The sequence below is a fragment of the Anolis carolinensis genome, chromosome 2 (genome assembly GCF_035594765.1).
Source record: "Anolis carolinensis isolate JA03-04 chromosome 2, rAnoCar3.1.pri, whole genome shotgun sequence".
In the NCBI taxonomy this organism is placed as follows: Eukaryota; Metazoa; Chordata; class Lepidosauria; order Squamata; family Dactyloidae; genus Anolis; species Anolis carolinensis.
The window spans coordinates 194,605,484-194,630,165 of record NC_085842.1 but is presented as its reverse complement, the minus strand read 5'-3'; the positions used below and the strand labels follow the sequence as shown (position 1 = coordinate 194,630,165).

At 40.4% G+C, this 24,682-nt stretch overlaps 1 protein-coding gene across 1 annotated transcript in view; it reads left to right on the top strand.

Annotated features, from left to right (window-relative positions):
* The window catches only part of LOC100567185 (complement C3-like), an 80,208-nt gene that overhangs the window by 4,810 nt on the left and 50,716 nt on the right, over positions 1 to 24,682 (top strand). Inside the window, exons 3-16 of the mRNA XM_062971466.1 lie at positions 1,004 to 1,166; positions 2,270 to 2,340; positions 4,854 to 4,939; positions 5,500 to 5,582; positions 9,179 to 9,269; positions 11,034 to 11,136; positions 11,249 to 11,369; positions 12,650 to 12,765; positions 12,962 to 13,108; positions 16,427 to 16,630; positions 18,893 to 19,087; positions 20,541 to 20,702; positions 20,811 to 20,940; positions 21,616 to 21,684. Of these exons, the coding sequence (XP_062827536.1) occupies positions 1,004 to 1,166; positions 2,270 to 2,340; positions 4,854 to 4,939; positions 5,500 to 5,582; positions 9,179 to 9,269; positions 11,034 to 11,136; positions 11,249 to 11,369; positions 12,650 to 12,765; positions 12,962 to 13,108; positions 16,427 to 16,630; positions 18,893 to 19,087; positions 20,541 to 20,702; positions 20,811 to 20,940; positions 21,616 to 21,684 (1,741 nt within the window). The remainder of the gene's footprint in view (positions 1 to 1,003; positions 1,167 to 2,269; positions 2,341 to 4,853; positions 4,940 to 5,499; positions 5,583 to 9,178; positions 9,270 to 11,033; positions 11,137 to 11,248; positions 11,370 to 12,649; positions 12,766 to 12,961; positions 13,109 to 16,426; positions 16,631 to 18,892; positions 19,088 to 20,540; positions 20,703 to 20,810; positions 20,941 to 21,615; positions 21,685 to 24,682) is intronic.

Here is a 24,682-nt window from a genome sequence, read left to right as displayed (position 1 = left end):
GTGTTCTCAAATAATATACTGTGTCTAGGTTGGTTCATCAAGTGCCCTGCACCCTGCTCAGACCCATTGTGAGTGCCATTGGATTCCCCCACATACGATCTGACAAAAATTCTGGCTGCACAGCTATAGACCTCACAACCTCTGAGGATGCCTGCCATAGATGTGGGCAAAACGTCAGGAGAGGATGCTTCTGGAACATGGCCATGAACACCCACAACAACTCTGTGATTCTGACCATGAAAGCCTTTGACAACACGCTTACAGTATGACTTTTCTTAACCATAGATCGATATTCACAGTTTCACTTCCCAGTTTCTATAAAATATTTTCCCTGGAAGTGTGATATTATTCATTTAGCTACAAGATGGGCCTTCAGATTCTCAGACAAATTAGTAACATGTTCTCTTACTAAGACAGGAGAGAAGAAATCCCTCCTATGAGAAGAGGCGGCAGAAGAAGAGCACTTTAGCAATCCCAGAACTAGTACAAAATTAACCTAGCTATATGGTTTAAGGTTATTTACTGAATAAGAAATCCCTCCTAGGGAAAGAGGAAGTGAAAGAAGAGTTTGTCTGTCAGCAGTGCCCGAAGTAGCACAACCACTCTAGCTGTATCTCTATTTCCTTTTAGCATTAAAGTCTATTTACTTAATAACGTGAACTGAATACAATGAAACTACAGTATGCAACAGTTTAATGTGAACTTTAATGGAAGCTAATATATATACATGTAGGTAAAGTATAACAAATGCAACCTATAGCAGATTGGACTGGATTTGGATTGATACAGAAGGAACCAAGATAAGATCCAGATTGCCAAACCGAGCATTGCAGGGTTTTGTTTTTTTAAAGGAGAACATTGTGCCTTGGGTTGTACGTTATATGTGCTAAATGTGTTTGACAAATGTTTTGACATGGCCGATAAGCTAATCAATAAAATGTACTGCACTGATAAAGAAAGGCTAGGAGAAATGTGTTTTCCTGTTCCTGGATTTTCCATACAGGTTCCTGCAAAAGACCTAAATAAGGACTCCAAGAAAAACCAGTATGTGATTGTCCAGGCTACTTGTCCTCAATTCACACTTGAGAAGGTGGTTCTGGTCTCCTTCCAAAGTGGCTATATCTTGACCCAGACAGACAAAACCATCTACAAGCCTGGATCTTCAGGTAGAGGCCTTCCCAAGTCAATTTTAATCTCTGAATTTTAGTAATATTGGTGTTCTAATCTTTGTTCTATATTTTAAATATTTTTGTTACTATTTTGGTTGTTATTATTAAAATTTCCTGCTGGTTTCACTTGGGATGCCAAAGTGGGTATGGAAGGATCGCTGGGATTTATCATGATTTTATTGCTAGATTTTTACTCTCATGAGATACGTGCCTTAGAGCTGGAACTAGAGAATGAGGTCTTTTTGTTCTCATCCTCTTCAGAGACAATTGACATTTGCTTTAAAAAAAGGTTGTCTCTTTCCTAAAGAAAATTAGCACTATATTGGATGGCCGCATAAAAAAGAGATAGGGCTCCTGTCCCTTTAAACATTGTATGGAAGGAGTATTTCAGAAAGTAAAACTTTCATAACAATCTATATCTGCTGAAAATCAGTCTTTTACACCAGTGGTTCTCATAGTGTGATCTGCTAGATGTTTGGAACTTTAACTCCCATAATTCCTACTAGCTGGACATTGTTGGAGCTGGAATCCAAAACATCTGGAGTATCAGAATCTAAGACCCCTTCTACACTGCCCTATAATACAGATTATCAAAGCAGATAATTCACATTATCTGGTTTGAATAGGATTATATGAGTCTACACTGCCATATAATCCAGTTCAAAGCAGATAATCTGGATTTTATATGGCAGTGTAGAGGGGGCCTGAGAAACAGTATTCCACCCCAATGGTTCTCGACCACTAGCCCCCAGATGCTTTCTACCTCAATTCACATAGGTCCCTTCTACACTGCCATATAATCCACATTGGATTTGAACCGGATTATGAGTCCATACTGCCATGTAATTTAGTTCAAAGCAGATAATAGGGCTTTTATATGGTAGTATAAAAGGGGTCCCTGAGTCTGCAAACAGAAGGACATAGAGCTGCTCATGCCAAATTTTTACATTGGTGCATGATCTTGTGGGGATTCTGGGAGGTGAAGTCCAAAAAGTAACATTTACAAGGGAACAGGCATGTTAAGCTATTTTCTAGGATGCCAACATGTGGCTTGGTCACACATAAATAATGCCCCTTCATTCTTCTTCTTTTTTCCTCAGTGCGCTATCGTGTCTTCTCTATGGGTCATGCCATGGAACGTTTGGACAAAAATGTGATCATTGAATTTGAGGTGAGAATCCTAACAACAAGTGTGCAATATAGTTAATGATTCTTCCTTAAAATTCACATAAGAATATTACGAGAATGGAAGAACAATTCAGATTATGTTGTATAAAGACGGGGGGGGGGGTGAGGAGTGAATGTGATAAAAATACTGTTCCGTTATCCAGACAAAAACCACAACGGGACTTAGACAGAGAACGATAGTCCATTTTAAGGGAGGGGGTGAGTGAGTTAAACCATTTCCCTGTCTTCCTGTTATTTTTCCCACCCGCATCACTGAAAGGTTAATTAGAAGGTCAGAAAGACTTCAAGAGAAACAGTCTTCGAAACCCAGATGCCAAAATGATGACCTCATCACTTTGTAAATAAACTAGCTGTGCCCGGCCACGCATTGCTGTGGCTTATGGGAATCATTTGTTGGCCAAGTAGAATAGCAGTGAATAGCCTTGCAGTCTCAAAAGCCTGGCCATTTCTTCTTATGGGAATCCTTGTTTGGTGAGCTGGAATGCAATGGAATAGGCTTGCTGCTTGGAAGGCTGGGTACTTGCGTTCTAGGGGAATGTTTTTTTGGGCTGCTAGAATTGCAATGAATAACCTCGCTGCTTCAAAGCCTGGCTGCTTGCTACCTAGCGGAATCTTTGGTTGGTCAGCTTCAATAGTACAGAGTAGTATCACTGCTTCAAAGCCTGGCCACCTTCTACCAAGGTTAATCCTTTGTTGGTCTGGTTGAATTGGACTGAATAGCCTTGCAGCTTCAATGCCTGTCTGTGTTATATCTAGGGAAATCCTTGTTTGGCGAGTTGGCGTAGCACCCTCAATCAAAGAGTCGCTTTGAAGCCTGGCTACTTCCTTTGTAGGGGAATCATTCTTTGGCCAGTTTGAATTGCTTAAAAGCCTGGCCACTTTCTACATAGGGCATCCTTCGTTGGCTAGATTGAATGGGACAGAGTTGCCTTGTGGCTTCAAAACCTGAGGGTTTTCTACCTAGGGGAAATCTTGGTTGGCCAGGTTGAACAGCACTGAATAGCATTACTGCTTGCAAGCCAGGCCGCTTTCTACCTTGTGGAATCCTTGGTTGAGCAGGTTGAATGGCAATGAATAGTCTCGGTGCGACAAGTATGAATGCTTCAAAGCCTGGCTGCTTCCTGCCTGTGGGAATTTGTTGGGAGGTGTTAGCTGGCCCTGATTGTTTCCTGTCTGGAATTCCCCTGTTTTCAGAGTGTTGCTCTTTATTTACTGTCCTGATTTTAGAGATTCTATTTTTCTGTTTTATTATGCCACAGTAATTTTTACAGTATTATATTTATAATCTTATATTGTTTGCTTTGAACTGGATTATCTTTAGGCCCCTTCTACACAACTGTATAAAATCCACACTGAACTGGATTATATGTCAATGTGGACTCAGGATAACCCAGTTCAAAGCAGAAACTGTGGATTATATCTGCCTTGGTATTCTGGGTTATATAGCTGTGTGGAAGGGCCTTAAGTCTACACTGTCATAGCATCGAGTTCAAATCAGATAATCTGTATTTTATCAGTAGTGTGGACGGAGGCTTAAGTGAGACCTAACTCTGCCTGTCATCATTGTGGCTGAGTGGGTTGCTAGGAAATGATGGAGGTGGGGCCTAAAGGAAGCAGGGCCTACCCTTCTGACTGGCAGCCAAGGAGAAAATGGCTTTTCCACATCTTCTAATTTGGATTTTGTTTTTCTAGGTTTTTGTTTGTTTGTTTGAAAGACATAGATTGGATGACTATGTCTTTTGTGGCCAAATTTGGTGTGATTTGGTTCAGTGGCTTTGTTGTTTACTCCATAGTAAAACCACACATTTTATATATATATATATATATATATATATATATATATATATATATATATATGTCTGTAGTTAGCTCACACTGAACTTTCTGTAGTGCTGGGTGAAAAGGTGTTCCCAGAGTGAAACAGTTTTTTTTAGATATTTGATGTTTTCGTTTTTGGATATAATGAAAGGGATAGAGGGGAAGGGGAATAGCTACACATCCAGGAGCCACTGAGTTTTTCTCAATGAGTTCTCACTCTACCGCTTCAGAAATTTGATGTGGAAAAGAGAAATAGTGGAGGGAAACTAAGTTCTACAGCTTGACTCAGACAAAAACCCTGTAAAATGTAGATGTCAGGGGATGAAAAGCCCAAATGCCTCCAACTGCCATAGGCTTTAGGAATGTTGGAAAGCTGACCAATCTGCATTCTCAGTTTCCAGAGCACCTACTCTACAATGCACCATTATTATCGAAGCAGAAGGAGATGATGGAATCATTGTTTCTTGAGGAAAAAGTCAATGTGCACTGGATGTGTAGCTAGCCCACTTTCCTCAAGGACAGAAGTGCTGGTGAAAGCAAAAAAAAAAACCCCTTCTATTTTTAGAATTTTTCAGGTTTTGGATTTTGAGAACAGGGAAACCCAACCTTTATATAAAATGCATCTAGGGATTTTGTATCCTTTGAACACCCTCATAAACATTTTTTTTCTCCTTTTAGACACCAGAAGGCGTTATTGTCAGTCAGAATACTTTAAATCCCGCATCAACGCTCACCCAGTCATTTAATCTACCTGAGACTGTCAGGTAATTATGAAAATTGCCCTACAACAAGTATGTACAGAAATTGAGTGGAAACAGCAATTAGTGAAGCAAGTTTATTAATATGTATGGTATTCCTTATTCCTGGGATAAAGTTGATTTAAAATTGAAGTGTAAATAATATGAACAATTTTACATATACTTTATTGCTGAAATTGACAATTGTGTTTTATTCCAGTCTTTTTCTCTTCAAAATCAGGGTAATATATAAGAGGCAGTACTTCATGCTTTAAAACATTAAAAAAAACAGGTAAGGTAGGTGAACAGTGGGAATGAAGGAATTTCCACAAAGTACTATAGGCAAGTGGGAATTTGAACTCAGGGTTAGGGGACCAGATTTCAGCTTCTTTATATCCAAGTTTTAAGGTGAAGCATTCTAATACAAGACTATTCCCCCTGCAGATAAGGGCTAAATATAATAAAATATGTGCATGTTCATATGTGCATTCTAGAAAGGCCATGTAGTCATGGTTGGCACTTGACACTTGCTGCCATGGACTGAGAAAACAGAAGCAGTGACAAATTCTTTGATTTCCCTTCTCTAGTTTGGGAACCTGGAATGTTGTGACTAAATATGAAGATTCCCCACAGAAGACCTTCAGAACACCATTTGATGTCAAAGAATATGGTAGGAAGAACAGCCTTCTCTATTCAGAGCCTTCTTGTCTGATCCATGGCTTTGTCTCCTCTTCAGTCCTCTGATTTATTCTGTCCTATTTCAGCATGGCTTATTTAAAGTGTTTCAGAGCAACAGTCCTCTCAAGATAGCTTATATAATAAAGTCCCACGCAATCCAGGAGGAAAACTGACATTCAGGAGAAGTAAACTTCTTCCCTGCTGTTGAAAGGAAAACCGATCAATAGTTGCAAATTGAGCCACTTCCCCATCACTATGGAGCGGTTTCGCTTCTGTGCCAGAAACCGGATGCTAAAGTGATGTCAGAGGTTGTAATTCTCCTCCTTTTCTTGGCATACCCCTCACTATTCCTGGGGCAGCCATTTATTTATTTTTTAATTATTTTCACTTGTATTTACCCAGGAGGATTATGGATCATGATGTATTCCCAATGGCTCTTGGGGAATTTCCCACCTCCTTGGTAGGTGATCCTGTCAATGCTCTGGTCTCTCTTTGGAGTAAGGAGATGACTAGGGAAATAGACACAATTGCTCCAGAATGCCTCCCTCTCGAATTGCTGAGCTAAACCAGCTCCTTAGTTCAACGAGGAGCTGACAGCAATGAAGTGAAAGAAGAGAGAACTAGAGCACATGTGGCATTTAAAGCATAGCAAGTCAGACCGAACATGGCTGTGTGCCTATTTAAGGGCATATGTCGCGGCAATAGAAGCCACTAAAAAATCCTTCTTTGTGGCCAATATTGTGTCCACAAAGAACTTTCCGGTGGAGCTGTTCTGAGTGGTCAGAGGGCTGTTAAATCCTGTCTCACAAGACGGGATCCCTGACAACTCGGCAGCTCGCTGTGAAGCATTTGCTCAGTTCAGAGCAACTTTGCGGACAAAGTTGCTCTGATAGTTCCAACTTTGACACCATGTTAACAGCAGTCTCTGAGGATGTAACACGAACACCTGCTTGTCTAGTTTAGATGGATTCATTTCAATTGGTGCAGCCTGAGGATGTGGACAAGATCCTTGGAGAGGCGAGTGCAATCACATGCATCCTAGACCCCTGCCCATCCTGGCTGGTAGGATGGCCAGAGGGAGTTTGGCAGAGTTGGTGAAGGTGGTGGTTAATGCCTCCTTATAGCAAGGCAAAATTCCAGAGAGCTAAAAAAAAAAACCAAAAAAAAAAAAAGCTGTTACAAAACTGCTATTGAAGGAACCATCACTGGACCCCACTCAATTAGTCAACTTTCAGTTTCCAACCTTCCCTATTTGGCCAAAGTCATGGAACGTGTGGTGGCCTCGCAACTCCAGGGGTTCTTAGTAGACACTGATTATCTCGATCCGGTGCAGTCTGGTTTTAGGTCGGGACGTGAAACTGAAACAGCCTTAGTAGATGTTCTATGCCGGGAACTGGACAGGGGGTGTGTCTCTATTGGTTCTGCTGGACCTCTCAGCGGCCTTCGATACCATTGAGTACTGTATCCTTCTAGGAAGCCTGGTGGATATGGGACTCGGAGGCTCCAGTCCTTCCTGCGGGGTCATTCCCAGAAGGTGTTGGGAGACACCTGCTCAGCCCCACAGCCATTGTCCTGTGGGGTCCCACAGGGCTCAGTACTGTCCCCCATGTTGTTTAACATCTACATGAAGCCATTGGGAGAGATCATCCAGAGTTTCAGAGTGTGATGTCATCTGTACTCTGACAATGTCCAGCTCTGTCACTCCTTCCCATCTATTACTAAGGAAGCTGTTTAGGTCCTGAATCGGTGCTTGGCAGCTGTGTCGGACTGGACGAGAGTGAACAAATTGAAATTGAATCCAGACAAGACAGAGGTCCTCCTGGTCAGTCACAAGGCTGAACAGGATATAGGATTACAGCCGGTGCTAGATGGCATTACACTCGCCCTGAAGGCACAGGTTCGCAGCTTGGGAGTGATCCTAGATACATCACTGAGCCTAAAATCTCAGGTCTTAGTGGTTGCTAGGGGAGCTTTCACGCAATTAAAACTTGTGCGCCAGTTGTACCCATACCTTGGGAAGTCCGACTTAGCCACGGTGGTCCAAGCTCTTGTTACACCCCGAATAGATTACTGTAACATGCTCTACATGGGCTTGTATTTGAAAACTGTTCAGAACGTCAATTAGTCCAATGGGAGGCAGCCAGATTGCTCACCAGAGCAGCATACAGGGAGCATACCAACCTCCACTGGCTGCCAGTTTGCTACCGAGCACAATTCAAAGTGCTGGCATTAGCCTATATAGCCCTAAACAGTTCTGTCCCAGCTTATTTTCTGAACATATCTCCCTCTATGATCCATCTCGGAGGTTAAGATAGTCAGGGGAGGCCCTGCTCTCGATCCCACCATTTTCACAAGCACGATTGGTGGGGATGAGAGACAGGGCCTTCTCAGTGGTGACCCCCATCTGTGGAACTCCCTCCCTAATGAAATCAGGTCGGCTCCCTCTCTCCTGATCTTCAGGGAAAAAAACATAGTTGTGGGACTAATCATTCGAACAGTAGATGTAGGTGTAATACCAAGAATGATTTATATGACTCATAATGGACAGACCTGGATTATGACTTTGAACTTGTGCAGTTTTTAAAGGATAGTTCATACTTGATGTTTTTAACTATTTATTTTATCTGTACTTGTTTTTAATTATATGTGTTGGCATCTAATGGTTGCTGGTTGTGAGACTGCCCTGAGTCCCTGTTTCACTATCCTTGGTTACTTGAGAACAGTCATAGGAATGCAAAACATCATCTCTCCTAGCATTAACTGACTCATCAATTTGAAACCCAGCAGACCCCTTGTTCTCCAACATGTTAGGAAAGTCAGAGAAATCCTCAGCCGCTTGCTGAGTTACAATACTCCTCTCAGATGCAACAGTTTTTTAAAGCAAAAAAAAAATGACTGTAGGGCATCATCGAATCTAAGTTGCATCTCATTTTTGAAGCCCCTTAAATGAAAAAAAATGTGCACTTTGGATTCAATGACACATGGTACTAAAATCCTGTGCAACCCAGTAGGCAAACTAGCATTGAAACAAGGTGCCAGTTATATCCCTTTGCTTGTCTGCCTCCTCCCCATGATAAACCTGTCCCCTGCTATTGAAAGAAAGTACTGTAGCTGCAGATTGCACCACTTTTCCATAATTTACCAGATGTGATGGAGCTGTTCTGTAACTGTACTGGCCTCCTGGCAATGAAGTGATGCCATTGCCATGAGTCCTCTCCTCTTCCTTTGTTTCCTCATCCTCCTCACAATTCCTGAGGCAGTATTTTTTTAAAAGTCACTTGTATTTAAATATTTTTATTAACTGTACCTGCAATTATGAAATTGTGTGTAATTATGGAGCAGGAGAAGTGTAAGTGGACAAGGTTATGAGGTTATATGGATGTATGAGGGAACATCACATCTTTGTGGGAATGAAGAGAAATACAATAATGAGGGTGCTCATACTAGTTTCTAGCTGTTATCTATGACTGCAAAATTGCTATGGATTAGCAGCTTTGTGCAATAAAGTCCAAAATCTCATATGGTGATAGCTCCTTTCCTTTCATGAAACTTTATCTCCACGTATTCTTTTTGTTTTTTTCCCTCCAGTATTGCCAAGTTTTAAAGTTGACATTGAACCAAGTGAGAAGTTTTATCATGTTAATGTCAACAGAAATTTCCACGTGACTATCACTGCAAGGTGGGTGTATGTGTAGCTATGGGAAAGTATGGGAAAACTACATTGTTATACAGTAACCCTCCCTCCCTCACATAATTTTATCAGCAGGTAAGTAGGTAGGTCAAGGAGTAAACCATACCCTCAGTGTACAACTCTCCTGTTAAACACAGTTATTTTAAATGTGAGGTAGTGATTTCAAAGATTGACTGTGACTCTGGAGACCAAGGTTCAAATGCCCACAACCATGAAAACCTATTGGGAGACATTTGGCATGTCATTTCTTCTTAGCCTCAAAGGAAGACGAGGATGGGCCTCCTTCAGAACAAATCATGCCAAGAAAACCTTGCGATAGAGCCACTTTGGATTGCTATAAAAATAACTTAAAGGCAGACAACAACAACCATGGACAACAACAATTTCTTCAAACTAATAGATGCCAATGAGGGGAAGGCTGGAAATCTAATGTCTTTAGCTGTACTTACTTACTTAGGCGATCCCTCGTAGTACGAGGATGATGGTCCTCCATTTCTTGGAAGATGCCTGTGCGTGATTTTTTTTAATGTGTGGAGGTTGGTGCACGGCCGGTCAACACACAGTCTTCACAGATTGAGGTCCCAGCAGTGGTGTGATTAACACAACGAGAGTGGCTTCTCAGCCTTCTTCCGTCTTCACAGCCATTGTAATATGTACCATGTTATCCTCCACCTGCTCCGCCGTTGAGGTCTTTGGGTCTTCGGATTGTTCTTGGTCTGGATCCTCCCCTGTGGCCACTCCTGGGAGTGTGAGACTCCCGTGGTTGTGCCCACAAGTTCATTGGAACACACAAGCCCCCTCACCATGTCAAGGTGACAATCCATCGAGGGGGTTTTAGCTGTCTATCTAAAATATTAGTGTAAAATATTAAATTTTATGTCATACTATGCAGGGTTTTGTAATGGATTGTATGTTTGTGTTTTATATACATATTTTTTTTGTTTATCTTCTGTAGAAAATAGAGAGCCAGTTTAGTAAGGATGTTTGTTCATTCATTTTAAAAATGTGGTGTTTGTTTGTACATACACAACAAAAAAATTAATCATAAAACAAAAAATGATAAATTATAAAATGTGAATAAGTGAAAAATGCAACAATTGATCAAAATAATAACGATCAAATGTTGATTTGTCTTCTTATTCTGAAATATCCAATACATAATAAATTGTGTTAGCATTTCAGTATTTTAATTTGGCTAAAAACATATTAAGAATTTTCAGCATTCCTGGAGTCATCCAAAGCTTATGACACCAAGCAGAAAAGAGCTCTAGAACTCCTAATGCACACACACACACTATTAACAGATGTAGGTAGCAATGACCAATGGAATGATTTGTTAAAAATAAATGACTGGGACCCTAACTATAACACATTACATAATGAATTACTCCAAAAAGTAACTTTTCAGCATTTTAGCCAAATCTGTTTCATTGACAAAAACTTTAAAGTAGCATGGTCTTCTGGGATCTTCAAATAACAGGTCATTTCATCTTCACATAATGAATAATTTCCTGTCATATCTAGTACAATTTTGGGGAAACAATAGTGGAAAAACTTCCAGTAATTTACATGAGCGATGACTTCCTGATAAATAGATTTAGGATTGTGAGCCCGTTAACTCCATGCAATGATATCCACATGTCTCCATGTCATGTTGAATGAAACACTCATCTATGCAGTCTCTTGCCTTCACATTCTATGCCAAAATGAAAGATGTGAGCAAACAAGTTTCATTTCATTGTATTCTTCCAGGTATCTTAATGGGAAGAGAGTAGAAGGTGTGGCCTTTGTCCTGTTTGGAGTGAAAACTGATAATGAGAAAAAGAGTATTTCAGACTCACTCAGAAGAATTCCAGTAAGAAGATTCTTATATTTAGGAATGAGGGAGAAAAGGGGAGAGAGTGAGAGAGGCTTAAAAAGGGTATACAGCTTTGATTGCCTTTCTGTATTATTTATCTCCTTTCTAGATTCGAGAAGGGAAAGGCACTGCAGCACTAACTAAAGACATGCTTCAGACCAGATCTCGCAATCTTAATCAGCTTGTTGGGTACTCTCTCTACATCTCTGTAACAGTGATGACAGAATCAGGTGAGTTATGACTTCCAAGCCACATGACTGGTAACTGGTTAAGCAACCAAACCCAAAGAGTGCTCACCAATGGTTCCCTTCATACTGGAAAGAAGTGATGAGTGGAGTGCCGCAGGGTTCAGTCCTGGACCCAGTTCTGTTCAGCATCTTTAATAAAGACTTGGATGAAGGTTTAGAGAGCGTGCTTATCAAATTTGCAGATGACACCAAATTAGAAAGGATAGCTAATATTCCAGAGGACAAGATTGGAATTCAAAATGACTTTAACAGATTAGAGAGCTGGGCCAAAACTAACAAAATAAATTTCAACAAAGACAAATGTATGATACTACCCTTAGGCAGAAAAAATGAAATGCGATGTGAGAAAAATATTGGAGTCTTTGTGGACAACTAGTTAAACACGAGTCAACAGTGTGATGCAGCAGCTAAAAAGCCAATCGGACTTTGGACTGCATAAAAAGGAGTATCGTGTCTAAATCGAGGGAACTCATGGTACCTTTGTATTGTGCTTTGGTTGGACTTCAGCTGGAATACTGTGTCCAGTTCTGGGTACCACAGTTCAAAAGAGATATTGACAAGCTGAAAGGTGTTCAGAGAAGGGTGACTAAAATGATCAAAGGTCTGGAGACCATGAATCGCTATGAAGAACGTCTGGGTATGTTTATAAGGAAGAGGGAGCAGACTTGTTTTCTGCTGCCCTTGAAACTAGGACTAGGAGCAACGGATTCAAATTACAGGAAAGGAGATTCTACCTGAACATTAGGAAGAACTTCTTGACTTCTTGAGCTGTTGAAAATGGCATGTACAGTAGAGTTCTGATTAACCAAGCCTCCATATTATTTGAGACGCCGCCGAGGGCGCCCCTCCCTCTCCCTCTCCTTCTCTCGAGTTTGAGAAAAGGAGAGGAAGGAGAAAGCGCCCTGTGATTGCTGCTGCCTAGCAGCGATCATGGGTTGCTTCCCAAGGGGCAAGGGCTCACCGAGGAATGTCCCTCGGCAAGCCCTTGGCCCAGGGAAACACCCCGCGAGTGTTGCTAGGCAGCAGCGATCCTAGGGCGCTTCCCTAAACTAAATTGCGGGGAGGGATAATAGGGCCTCCCGGCAGTCAGAGCAATTCGGTTATCCAAGATTAGGCCCGCTCCTTTATCTCAGATAACTGGAACTCTACTGTACTACAGTTGTATGCACTGCATGACCTATCTTAACATTTCTCTCCCCTTTTAACAACTTGGTTGCATTTTTTTTCTTGTTGTTGTTTTTTTTTTCTTCCTCTTTCTCCAGGGAGCGATATGGTAGTGGCTGAGAGAGGTGGCATAAACATAGTGACATCTCCCTATCAGATCCACTTCACAAAAACACCAAAGTTCTTCAAGCCAGGGATGCCCTATAAACTGATGGTAATCTTAGCTGAATTCCCCTTTCATCTCATGGTACAATTCCAAATGCTAGTGCCGTCTTCAGATTAAGATACACAATCTGCCTTTAGAAATCTCCCCAAATCTCAGATGTTGTGATATCCTGGAAACAGTGATTTAGACTTGCAAGGAACTTCTATATTCCACATTAAGTCACATTCTTGGAATTGTTTCACAGGTGTTTGTCACCAACCCTGATGGTTCCCCAGCTGCCCGTGTCCCTGTGGTATCAGAGCCCATTCGGGCTCAGGCAACCACCCAGAAGGATGGGACAGCCAACCTGGTCCTGAACACACCAGCAGACACACAAGAACTAAAAATCACAGTGAGTCACTCTAAGATTATATTATATATTTCCATGACACTGAGTTTGGGAGGGGAGGGTTGCCTTATCTTCTAAGCAGAGAAGATGTTGGCTTTTAGGGTGAGACCTATGGCTCAGTGGCAGAGTTCATATTTTGTGGGCAACTGACTGTTCTAGGGTTGTATTTTCATTAGCTTGTTTTTATGCAGCCCTTGCCCTAGCCTTAAAGCCAAAAGCCTTCTGCATGTTATTAGTCCACACCAAACACAACAAGAATCTCAAAATATAAAGGAGAAGAACAAAAAGATGGAGAAAGAGAGGAAGAAGAAGGTCCAGACAAAGGCTCAACAGACAAAGATTTAGATCAGAGCTCAGGAAATAGCAAACTGGAAGAAACTCAATCAAAAATCTTCATGAGGAAGTTAAAAAAATAATTACAATCAATATAAATAGACTGAACTCTCTCAATAAGCAACATAAAGTAGCATAATATTTGAAAAACTTCCAGTCAGACATATTGACATAACAAGAAATACATGTGGAGGTATCAGATAGAAAATATTTTACACAAAAAAATTGAAAATGAATTTATAACATCTAACAGAAAAATGGACTAGTGCTATATATTAAAGAAATTTGGTGACTTAAATTAATTAAAGAAGATCAAGAGTGAAGATATCAAATGGCGATTATGCAAGTAGCAGACAAAAAGATTCTGATAGTCAATGTATATGCTCCCAATTCAGACAAATCATAAAGTATCAACAAAATAAATCAAAAGTTAAAAGAAATAAATAAATTTGTCATAGTAATGTTGGGGAACTTCAGTGCAGTTGTGAACTCGACTTCAGATAGAAAATTTTAAAAATCCCACAAAAATAGAAAGGAGAACTTCCAAAAAAAATTAAATTTATAGAAAGAATTTCAAATAAAATGCATAGAGAGAACTGCATAGAAATATAAAAGACTTCACCCACTATTCAGATAGACATGAAGCTAATTCAAGAATTGACATGATATGGGCCTCAAACAGCTTGGTGGAAAATATGGAAATACATCCAAAAATAATGTTAGATCATGCTCTAATTTCAATAGATATCAAAATACCAAACAGACATTTGATTTGGAAATCAAATGAATATCTACTTTAAATCAAATGAATATCTACTTCTCAAAGGCTTTCATGGTCAGAATCACTAGAGTGTAGTGTGGTTTCTGGGCTGTATGGCCCTATTCAAGCAGCATTTTTTCCTGACGTTTCACCTACGTCTGTGGATGGCATCTTCAGATGATCTGATGGTAGTAAAGCAAGTGGAGTATATATACCTTCCAAGTGTCCTTCTTTGGCAAGGGTAGTCTTGATTAATTCTCTGGCACCCCACTTATTTAAATTGTTTTAAAATGCCCATTTTAACACAACTGAATCAAAACAATTGTAAAAACTGTCAGAGGACAATTTCTGCCCTCTCTGACCCTCATTTCTGTATATTCCGTTAGTACTATTTATTGTATTGTTTAATTGTATTGTGATATGTTGTTTTATATTTTGCTATATTGTACTGTTCTGGGCATGGCCCCATGTAAGCCGCCCCGAGTCCCCGTTGGGGAGATGGTGGCGGGGTATAAATAAAGTTTTATTATTATTATTACTATTATTAGAGGGGTGCAAAATAATTAGAAAAAATCAGGAAAATTGGAAATTTCAAAAGTCGGAAGCCATTTCCAAGACATTTCCTGGCACACAACAAATATTTTAGAAATAGAAACTCACCCCATACTTTTTCATCTTAGTTTTGTAAAGCTCGAAAGGCTCCCAAAGTCAGTATCATTTGGTGCAAGGCAAGAAAGCAAGGTGAAAGGAAGCATAAGCAAAGCCAAAGGCTACCTGCCTCCTTTGCCATTCCTCTCTTTGTAAATTCATGGCTGCTTGGTGCGAAGACAAGGGAGCATTGCATTTTGGGAACAGCATAGATCCTGGAAGATGTAGTTTGGGATGGGGAGGAGCCCTATGCCAAATAATTCAAAAGGCCCGGCCTGAAACTACATTTCCCAGTATGCATTGGGATCAGGAAGCACTAATCAAGAGAGGGGAGAGAGATTTGTCCCTCCCTAAACAGTCAGTTTGTATCAAAAACTTTTTAAAATTCCCTAAAATCAGTAGATGTATGAGTATTTCTGAAAGTTGGGGAGAATAATCCCCTGTTATCTTGTGTCAATTGGAAAAACATTAAAGGAGCTAGCTCTTGTAGTTTTTTTTAAATGTTGTGTATAAAAACTTTGAAAATTTGTCAAAACCTTGTGATTCGGGCTGTGAAAACCTTAAACAAAAAAGCTCAGTTTGGGAATGTCCAGTTTGCAGAAAGTCTTTTTCTTCTTCGTTTTTCTTGTTTCTTCTTTTATAAAAGGACTAAATACATTTCACTAGATTATAAGCCTCCTATCAATTAAAGCCATTTTAATTCCTCTTTTAATTCACTTTTGCTTTCTTCAGTCTGTTAAAATGAATAGTCCACAAATGAATTTCAACCCTTTTAAAGAGAAGAACTATAAATCACCAGGATCTATACCACTGATAAAAAATATCTCTCTCTTAGACTGTGAAAGAGTAGTTCATAAAATGTGCTTAAGAAGTTGGAACGTATCATACTAACTTCCTTTGTGACTAGGCTGGGATAGACCGGAGGTCACCTATCTTCCCCTATCTATAAAAAAGAAAGTGCAGATAAAAGCAATGTTACATGAAAATGAAGTGTGTATAAAAATGAGCACCAATGAGCAGCCTTACATGCTTGCTTTAAGTGGCTGAGTTGATTGATGCCAAGTCCTCCCCTGTTCCAAGTCTGCTAGCAGCCCACTAAGGCAACATGTTTTTGCCTGCGAGGAGCAAATTGGGATACACATGCTTCATCTCTCACTCTCCCTTACTCCAGAAAACCTTTTTTCAGTGGTCAATACACCCTTCTTAGGCATTGGGAAGTCACAAATGTGTCTTTGCTAAAATTTCCATTTTCAAAGGCCTGGAAATCTTTTTTTTATACTCTGATACTATTTACCAATTTAAAAACATTTCCTCACAACTATCACTTTCTACCATTTAAATGCACTGAAATCATTGTCATCTGCAGTTTTCATAACAGAATGTAGATCCATCACCCTGGCGATGCATGTTTCAGCACAAAGGTACCTCACATATCTTGATGGGTACACAATATTTGCCATTTTTTCTCCCCTGGCTATTATGTCTTCTTTCCCATTGCCTTATTATTGACTGATGTTTGGTTGAGTTAAACATTTCTGTGGTTTCTTTGAGATTGTGTTAATCCTTCTTACCCTGTCTAGGTAAAAACGGACCAAGTGGGATTCCCAGATGAACATCAGGGAATCAAGACCATGCTGGCTACAGCCTATCAAACCCAGAAAGGGTCTGGAAACTATCTCCATTTAGCTGTCTCACCCACAGAAATCAAATCTGGGGACTATGTATATATCCACTTCAACATAAGAAGCAACAATCCAAACCAAATCAGATATTTCACCTACATGGTAAGTTATATAAGCCTAGATAGAATTGAAATCCATGGCTCACATTCTTATTTGCTTGTTGATTTTGTATTTGTTTTCAAGGGAAGGAAGGGGAAACATCTCATCACATGTCTAGAAAAACTGAATCCAGCAATATTTCATACAGCCCTAGTTGGATTTGAGGATGATCTGGCTGCAACATCTGTCACCCCCATTGATCACCAGAGTTGATCTGACTAGCTAGGTGGATCAACTAGCTAGCTCAGGGGAAGACAATGATCATCCCAGTGTGAGCACCTCATAACCCGCCCGACTAGACATAGATGGCCTTGATAAGCCAGAGACTCACCAGACCCTCCTCTGTCCTATTGACATCAGCACTCGCCTTGTACATGGTGGGTTTGGAATGAAGAGTTCCTACTGATAAGAACTAGACAAAGGGAGGGTGCAGGGCAGAGGATATGGACCATGATGTGAAGTTGCCTGACTGCTTCTTAACCAATCGAGTCTGACAATGATGGAATGATGCCCCAAAAGGGTGGCACTATTAAAGCAGAGGTACTGTCACTGCTCGAGGTCCCTCTATTTTGGAAGAACCACTGGGAGCTCCAATTCTCTGTATTTTCAACCTCGTTTTAGATTTTCAATATAAACCTTTCTTTCTAAGAGTAAGAAATACCGGGTTACTTTTTTGGCCATGTTTCTAAAGCTGCACCTTTTAAGAGATTGTGGTGACAGTTTGGGGTGCTGTGAACGCAGATACCCAATAGACCCAGTGGGCGGAGATAAAATTTTGCCAATCCCTTTTCAGTCCTCCACTTGAGCTACTAGGTGGGAGAGTATGGATCATGGATGGGTCCGGTAGCAACAGAGCAAAGCAGAGTCAGCCGGCAATGCCCCTTTGCTATGTGATTTCATCTTCTGGGCTGTGCTGTGTGTCTGTGCCTTGCCACTACATCGTGATATCTCTTGATCCAGAAAGCAATTTAGCCTGTCTGTATAATGCCATGCGGAACCCCCACCGCCTTGGCTGGGATCTCACTGGTGAATTGAAATTCTGTCAGATTGGAGAATTGGGACACCCAGTATTTTGGTTTAAGGTTCCAGAAAGTTGTGTGTGTGTGAGTGTGTGTGTGTGTGTGTGCGTGTGCGTGTGTGTGTTTGACATGTTCAATCGTGAATGAAGCGAAACAGAGCTGGACATACTGCAGTTCCATATTTCCTCATGACAGGGGTGATCAACTCCCCGGTGATGTGTATGGAATAAAATTGGTCTGGCTGGTCTGGTCTGGTCTGGGGAGATTTGCCTCCACAATAGCCCACTGGTTTCAAGTTTACTCAGGGTGATCAGCAAATGGGTTGGTGTCAGTCAAAGATAGAGGCCCCGGGGTGGGGAGAGAAAGCCTTAAGCCCCTAAATTGTGTTCTTCAGAACTGGGAAAAATTGAGACATGGGAGGAATACCCTGTTTCCCCTAAAATAAGACATACCCAAAAAATAAGACCTAGTAGAAGTTTTGCTGAATTGCTAAATATAAGGCCTCCCCCGAAAGTAAGACCTAGCAAAGTTTTTGTTTTTGGAAATAATGGTAGTAACAAGAAATTCTTGACAAAAGTCACAGTTTGTCTGGTTTGGTTATGTTGGTTTGTGATGACAACTACTGTACAGGATAGAATAAATGTTCATTTTTTTGTTCAACAAAAAAATGTGAATTCTTCTTCATGGAAAAATAAGACATCCCCTGAAAATAAAACCTAGCGCATCTTTGGGAGTAAAAAAAAATATAAGACACTGTCTTATTTTCGGGGAAACACGGTAAGAAAAGACTGAGAAAAGTACTGCACTGAAATTTGGCCACTGTACAAAGTCCTGGGATTGGATCAACATTAGGGATTGGGATTTGAACATTAGTTGTTCAAAATTAGATCAATTTGATGTAAAGGGTGGGAAAAATGAAAAAGATTATAAGTGTCTAGAAGGAGTGTACCGAGATCTCCAGTTTTCAGTCCTGGGTATATGATAGTTGCATTCCCCTGCTAGAACCTCCAAATAGTTACCATACAGCCCTTTAAAATTCTCAGCTAAGAACAGCTTCTCAATCTGATTCTTTTGAGGAGCCATCAGATATAAGCAAACTGTTGAATGTTACAGTGTTTTATGAGAAAGTGATTATTTTTGGTTTCACTTATCGTACATGTGTGATGTCAGTGCCCTTATCTTACTCTTATCCATCTCTTGTTGTTTAAACCAAACCTTAACCCTCTTATGTCTGATTTCCCATCAGATCTTGAGTAAAGGGAAGATACTCAAGGTTGGGAGACAATCCAGACCTGCTGGGAGGAATCTAGTGACAATGCTTTTGTCCATCACGCCAAATCTTATTCCTTCCTTCCGAATTGTGGCTTATTATCAAGTGGGGAACAGTGAGATTGTAGCTGACTCTGTCTGGGTGGATGTGAAGGATACCTGCATGGGAAAGGTAGGCCACGCTTTCTGCTAATACAATTTACCAATATCAATGCAAGGCCGTCTCTTAGAGGTGCTAGAGCAAATTATTGCAAAATCTCCCTCCACCCCTCGCCTCCATTGTAGATTGTCAGTTAAGCAGTCTGTGTGGAAAATGAGAGACATTTGAGTTGAATAGAGTTAAGGAGCAATACGATCATGAAGAGTTTATTAAACAAACAAACATATATAGATGATTGAATTAAACATTATGTTTGAGAAGGTGACTGAGAATTGAATAAAATCAATCAAAAGGAAACACAATGTAAAATGACAATAATGACAAAAATCAACTGGCCCATATTACCAAAAAAAAATGGAGCCCCCGATGGCGTAGTGGACTAAAGCCTTGTGACTTGAAGGTTGAGTTGCTGACCTAAAAGCTGCCAGGTTCGAATCCCACCCGGGGAGAGTGCGGATGAGTTCCCTCTATCAGCTCCAGCTCCATGCAGGAACTTGAGAGAAGCCTCCCACAAGGATGGTAAAAACATCAAAACATCTGGGCGTCCCCTGGGCGACGTCCTTGCAGACGGCCAATTCTCTCACTTCAGAAGCGACTCAAGTTGCTCCTGACACGAAAAAAACCCCCAAAAAATCACTATTATGTACTTGGCATAAATGTGGTGGAATTAGAAGCTTTATCCATATGTGGTGGGACTGCAAAAAGCTACAAAAAATTAAAAAACTAAAACGAAGTGGAGGAAATATTAGGGATAAAAATAGAGATGAACAAAGACAATTATTTACTCAGAAAATAGAAGGTCAAGGTGGGACTAAAGAATGGGTCGAAATCATAAAATGCATGATAGCAGCTACCCAAGCAATTGTAGTCTTAGGCTGGAAAGAGCAGAGGAAATGAGAATACTTATCAGATTATATGCTTCAAGAGTACATCACCGAAAGGAAAAACAAATATATGAATGGCCATCCTAAAGAGAACTGGGAGTCAAAATGGAAAGGGCTTGTAGCCAGATTAAAAAGGAAAGGAAAATTCAAGGATTGAATCAGACAATCTTTATGATCAAACAAATAAAGTAATACATAGAGCAGAGGTACAACTATTCCTGGAGGGAGAGGAAAGGACGAAGTGGGAAGGGGAAAAATTGGGCAGGTATAAGTAGTGCATAAGTATAGAAGTGTAAAGGAAAGGATAAGAAAACAGGAATTATCAGAATGTTATGACAATATATTTTTGTAAAGGTGACTGTGGCAATGTTATATTTTATTTATATAACCAAATAAAAATGTAATTTTTTAAAAAATTAAACAGTTTGTATTGACAAAGTTATTTTGTAATTTTGTTTAACTTTGAGTGAAGGATGTGGAGAGGGAGGCTTTAAATCATTTTGCAACTTACTGAAAAGCTGATTGAATAATAGCACTTTTGCCATCCAGGGACTTCTACAGGTTTTTTTTCCCCCAAACAGTTAGTTATAAAAGGAGCAACTGCGGATGATAATCGAATTCACCGACCAGGAGAAGCAATGAAAATCAAAGTGGAAGGGGATCCGAATGCTCGGGTTGGACTTGTGGCTGTGGACAAAGCCGTCTATGTCCTGAATAAAAATAACAAGATAAGTCAGACTATGGTAAGACACAGAATTCCATGGGATTTGACACCCGAGATGTTGAGGATTTTTTTTACTTGGAATTTACTGAGTCTATGCATTGTTTCAATAGAGTCTATTTTGTTCCAGGTCTGGGACACAGTAGAGAAGAGTGACATTGGCTGTACTGCTGGCAGTGGTAGGAACAATGTGGGAGTGTTTGAAGATGCTGGGTTGGCTCTGGAGACCAGCAACAAGCTTTCCACAAAACAAAGATCAGGTAGGAATGGGGCCTGTCCACAGCATGAAATGTGACTTTAAAAAATTAAGTTGATGATATTGAAGTTACCAGAAAAACCCTGAAATCAGGCCTCACCTGGAGATCTGTAATCCATTCTGGGTGCCTCATTTTAAGAAGGATGTTGCTTCAGAGAGGGACAACAAAAGTGATAAGGGATATAAAGAACAAATAAAATATGAAAAGCCTTCTAAGTGGCTGCCTTTGCTTGTGGGGACGAAGGTAGGAGGGGGAAGCGTTTTTCATATGGACTATAGGCAACACACTAGTGTGTCATGACAAACCTTTTGGAACACTCTGATCTAGACTTTCAGAATTAATGCAGTTTGATGGTATTTGATTTGGACCACAACAATCTTGAGTTTAATATGCCTTCACACTGGCTGTCATTACTGTGCCCCCAACCAGCAAACAATGAGAGTGTATTTTGATTGAAATAGGGCCATCAAGGATTGATGACATAGATGGCCATGTAACATGGAAAGTCGAAAGGTTGTGGTCCTGTTCTCTCCGACATGACAGTAAGCCCTGATCACCTCTCAATAAACCTGCATAGGATCAATGAATTTAGCATGTGATCATCAAATTTATTACCATCTTCTTAATTCCAGGACAATAATATTTTCTTTTTATTCTCTTCCCCACCTGCACTTCCAGAGATAAAATGCCCCCAAGTGACAAAAGACAGACGCTATCGCTCCGTACAGCTCCGTGAAACAAGCAACGGTATGTGAAGAGTAACGAAGACCCCAAAGAACAAGAATGTTTAAGCTTGAATCATTTTCTCCAGAATCATTTTCTCCTGATGTTTTGCCTGCATCTGTGGCTGGCATCTTCAGAGGATCCGTTGTTGCAGGGGAAACTTCAATATCAAAAGCTAAGATTACTATAGACCATTTGGAGGGGAAAGTGGAGGAATTTTAGGACCCTTAGTCTTGATAAGTCTTTTCCATACCTGCCTTCCTTTCATTAGACCAGTATAATTTTAAACCTCACCTTGCAAAGTTGTGCTCTTCTTCATTAGATCAGTGTAACTGTAAACCTTTTGCAACCATCCCAAGGCTGTGTTTCCTTTCATTAAACCAGTGCAATTTTTAACCACTTTGCCATGATCCCCTCCTGCTAGGCTTCCCTTCCCTTCATTAGATCAGTGTTATGTTAAAAAGCAAGCAAGTACACAATTTCAAGTCTAGATTGCTATTAAGGACAAAATGCAGTGGAAGCAAACCCATTCCTCCACATAACTAAAATGATTTAACACGGACGAATCTGTCATATCCCTTGGTTTTTGGCATTAGTACAGTAGAGTCTCACTAATCCAAGCCTCACTTATCCAAGCCTCTGGATAATCCAAGCCATTTTGGTCGTCAATGTTTTCAATATATCGTGATATTTTGGTGCTAAATTCGTAAATACAGAAATTACAACATAACATTACTGCGTATTGAACTACTTTTTCTGTCAAATTTGTTGCATAACATGATGTTTTGGTGCTTAATTTGTAAAATCATAACCTAATTTGATGTTTAATAGGCTTTTCCTTAATCCCTCCTTATTATCCAAGATATTCGCTTATCCAGGCTTCTGCCGGCCCGTTTAGCTTAGATGAGTGAGACTCTACTGTAACAGTTTTGGTGCGTGCCAGGGCTCTGAATACAATTATTTGCTCCTGTTCTGAGCTTCCCTCTTTCAGCACGTTTCATCTCCATTTCAAGGACAAAGGGCAACAGATGATGGCAGAATATGGCAAATGTCTTCTTCCTTGAAATGGAGGTGAAGTGTGCTATGATGGGAAAAACACTCCATGTGATTTTTTTTCATGTCAGGAGTGACTTGAGAAACTGCAAGTCACTTCTGGTGTGAGAGAATTGGCCGGCTGCAAGGACGTTGCTCAGGGGATGCCCGGATGTTTTGATATTTTACCATCCTTGTGGGAGGCTTCTCTCATATCCCCACATGGAGCTGGAGCTGATAGAGGGAACTCATCCACGCTTTCCCCTGGTTGGATTCGAACCAGCAACCTTCAGGTCAGCAACCCAACCTTGAAGTCATCAGTCCTGCCAGCACAAGGGTTTAATCCACTGTGCCACCAGGGGCTCCAATCCATGTGATGAGGTCCAGAGTTTCCATCTCTGGGAGTTTTTAAGGAGAGGCTATAGGGCCATCTGTCAGGGGTATGTTGTTTGTGTTTTCCTGCATGGCAAAATGGGATTGGACTGGATTCCCCTATGGTCTCCTCCAACTCTATGACATTTTCTAAGCTGAAAGGCTGCACGAGTGTTGAGGGGGGAGTGAGAACTTCAAAGGCATGGAAAAAGTCGACTTACTTTTAGAATCTTTAGGCATGCGCATAAAGAATATATTAGTTTGTACATTTGAAGAAACACACATTTTAATTCCTTCTGACCAAATGTCTGACTGAGAATACATTCTTTGTGACTTCCAAAGGCAAGGGTATAATAAGGATATTAATTTGATGGAGAAGGAAATAGAAGAGGAATTGAATGGAATTGAATTAGCCTTTTTGATGAGAATCCTGAACAATTCCACAGTGGAGTAATTCCACTGAATCGAGAACACCATCAATTCTAAAACACAGCCCAATTTCAGAACTCTATTTTTGGGGGGGTGGGGTGGGAGAAAAGAATGTTCAAATCCAAGATAATATCTTCTTTCTTTTTTTTGAAACTTCAATTTCTTTTTTTAAAATTCTTAGACTGACTATTCTGTCTCCCCAACAGTCTTACCTCCTAGAGAGGTAGAGGATAACCCCCACCATTTTGTCCTCAGCCAGTCCAGTTGAGCTAGGGCCACTTTCTGGTTCTGCTCCCTTGCAGACAACACAATTTCTGAGTTTCTTCACACTTCCTCCTCACCCCACACAAAAGACTGTACTATGAAACAGCATTGAAAAATGAACAGTAATTCTCAAGGAACATTGCCTAAGGACGTATCTGCCCTTGTGAAACCACTGTGTTGGCTTCTTTTCGTAGCAAAGCCCGTTCTTTGGCCAATAGTGAAGGAATGTGTTACAAACTTTAGTTATTCTGTTACAATCTTTCCATATCAGACTTGTGGTACCAGATAATATGGGCATCACAAATATCATAAGCAGTCACTATCAAGGCATGGTGAGATGATATCCAGGCCACATTTTCATTCTTCCTTCAAATAGGAAAGTCTCCAAAAAGTCAACCTTTGAGCATTTCTACACTGAACACTTAATGCAGCTTCCAAAAGGTATTGAAGGCAGTGGTTTCACTGTGCAGATCATTATATAGGAAGTACTGAAACCAATTTGTGGCCTAGATGGTGACTGCATAAACCACAGAGCAGTAATAATAATAATAATAATAATAATAATAATAATAATAATAATAATAATAATAATAGTAATAATATGCCTAATGGCCAAACAATAAAGTGTTACCAGCCAGAGGCCTATAAATATCTGGGCATATTACAGCTGGACAACATCAAGCATCAACATCAAGCATCAACATGTGAAAACTGTGGTCAGCAAAGAATACACACAAAGGGACAGAAAAATTCTCAAAGACAAGCTCAATGAAGGCAACACCATCAAGGCCATAAACACCTGGGCCATACCTGTCATAAGATATACTGCTGGCATTGGACACAGGCGGAACTGGACAATTTGGACAAAAAAACAAGAAAACTCATAACCATTCATCATTCACTGCACCCTCGCAGTGATGTTGAC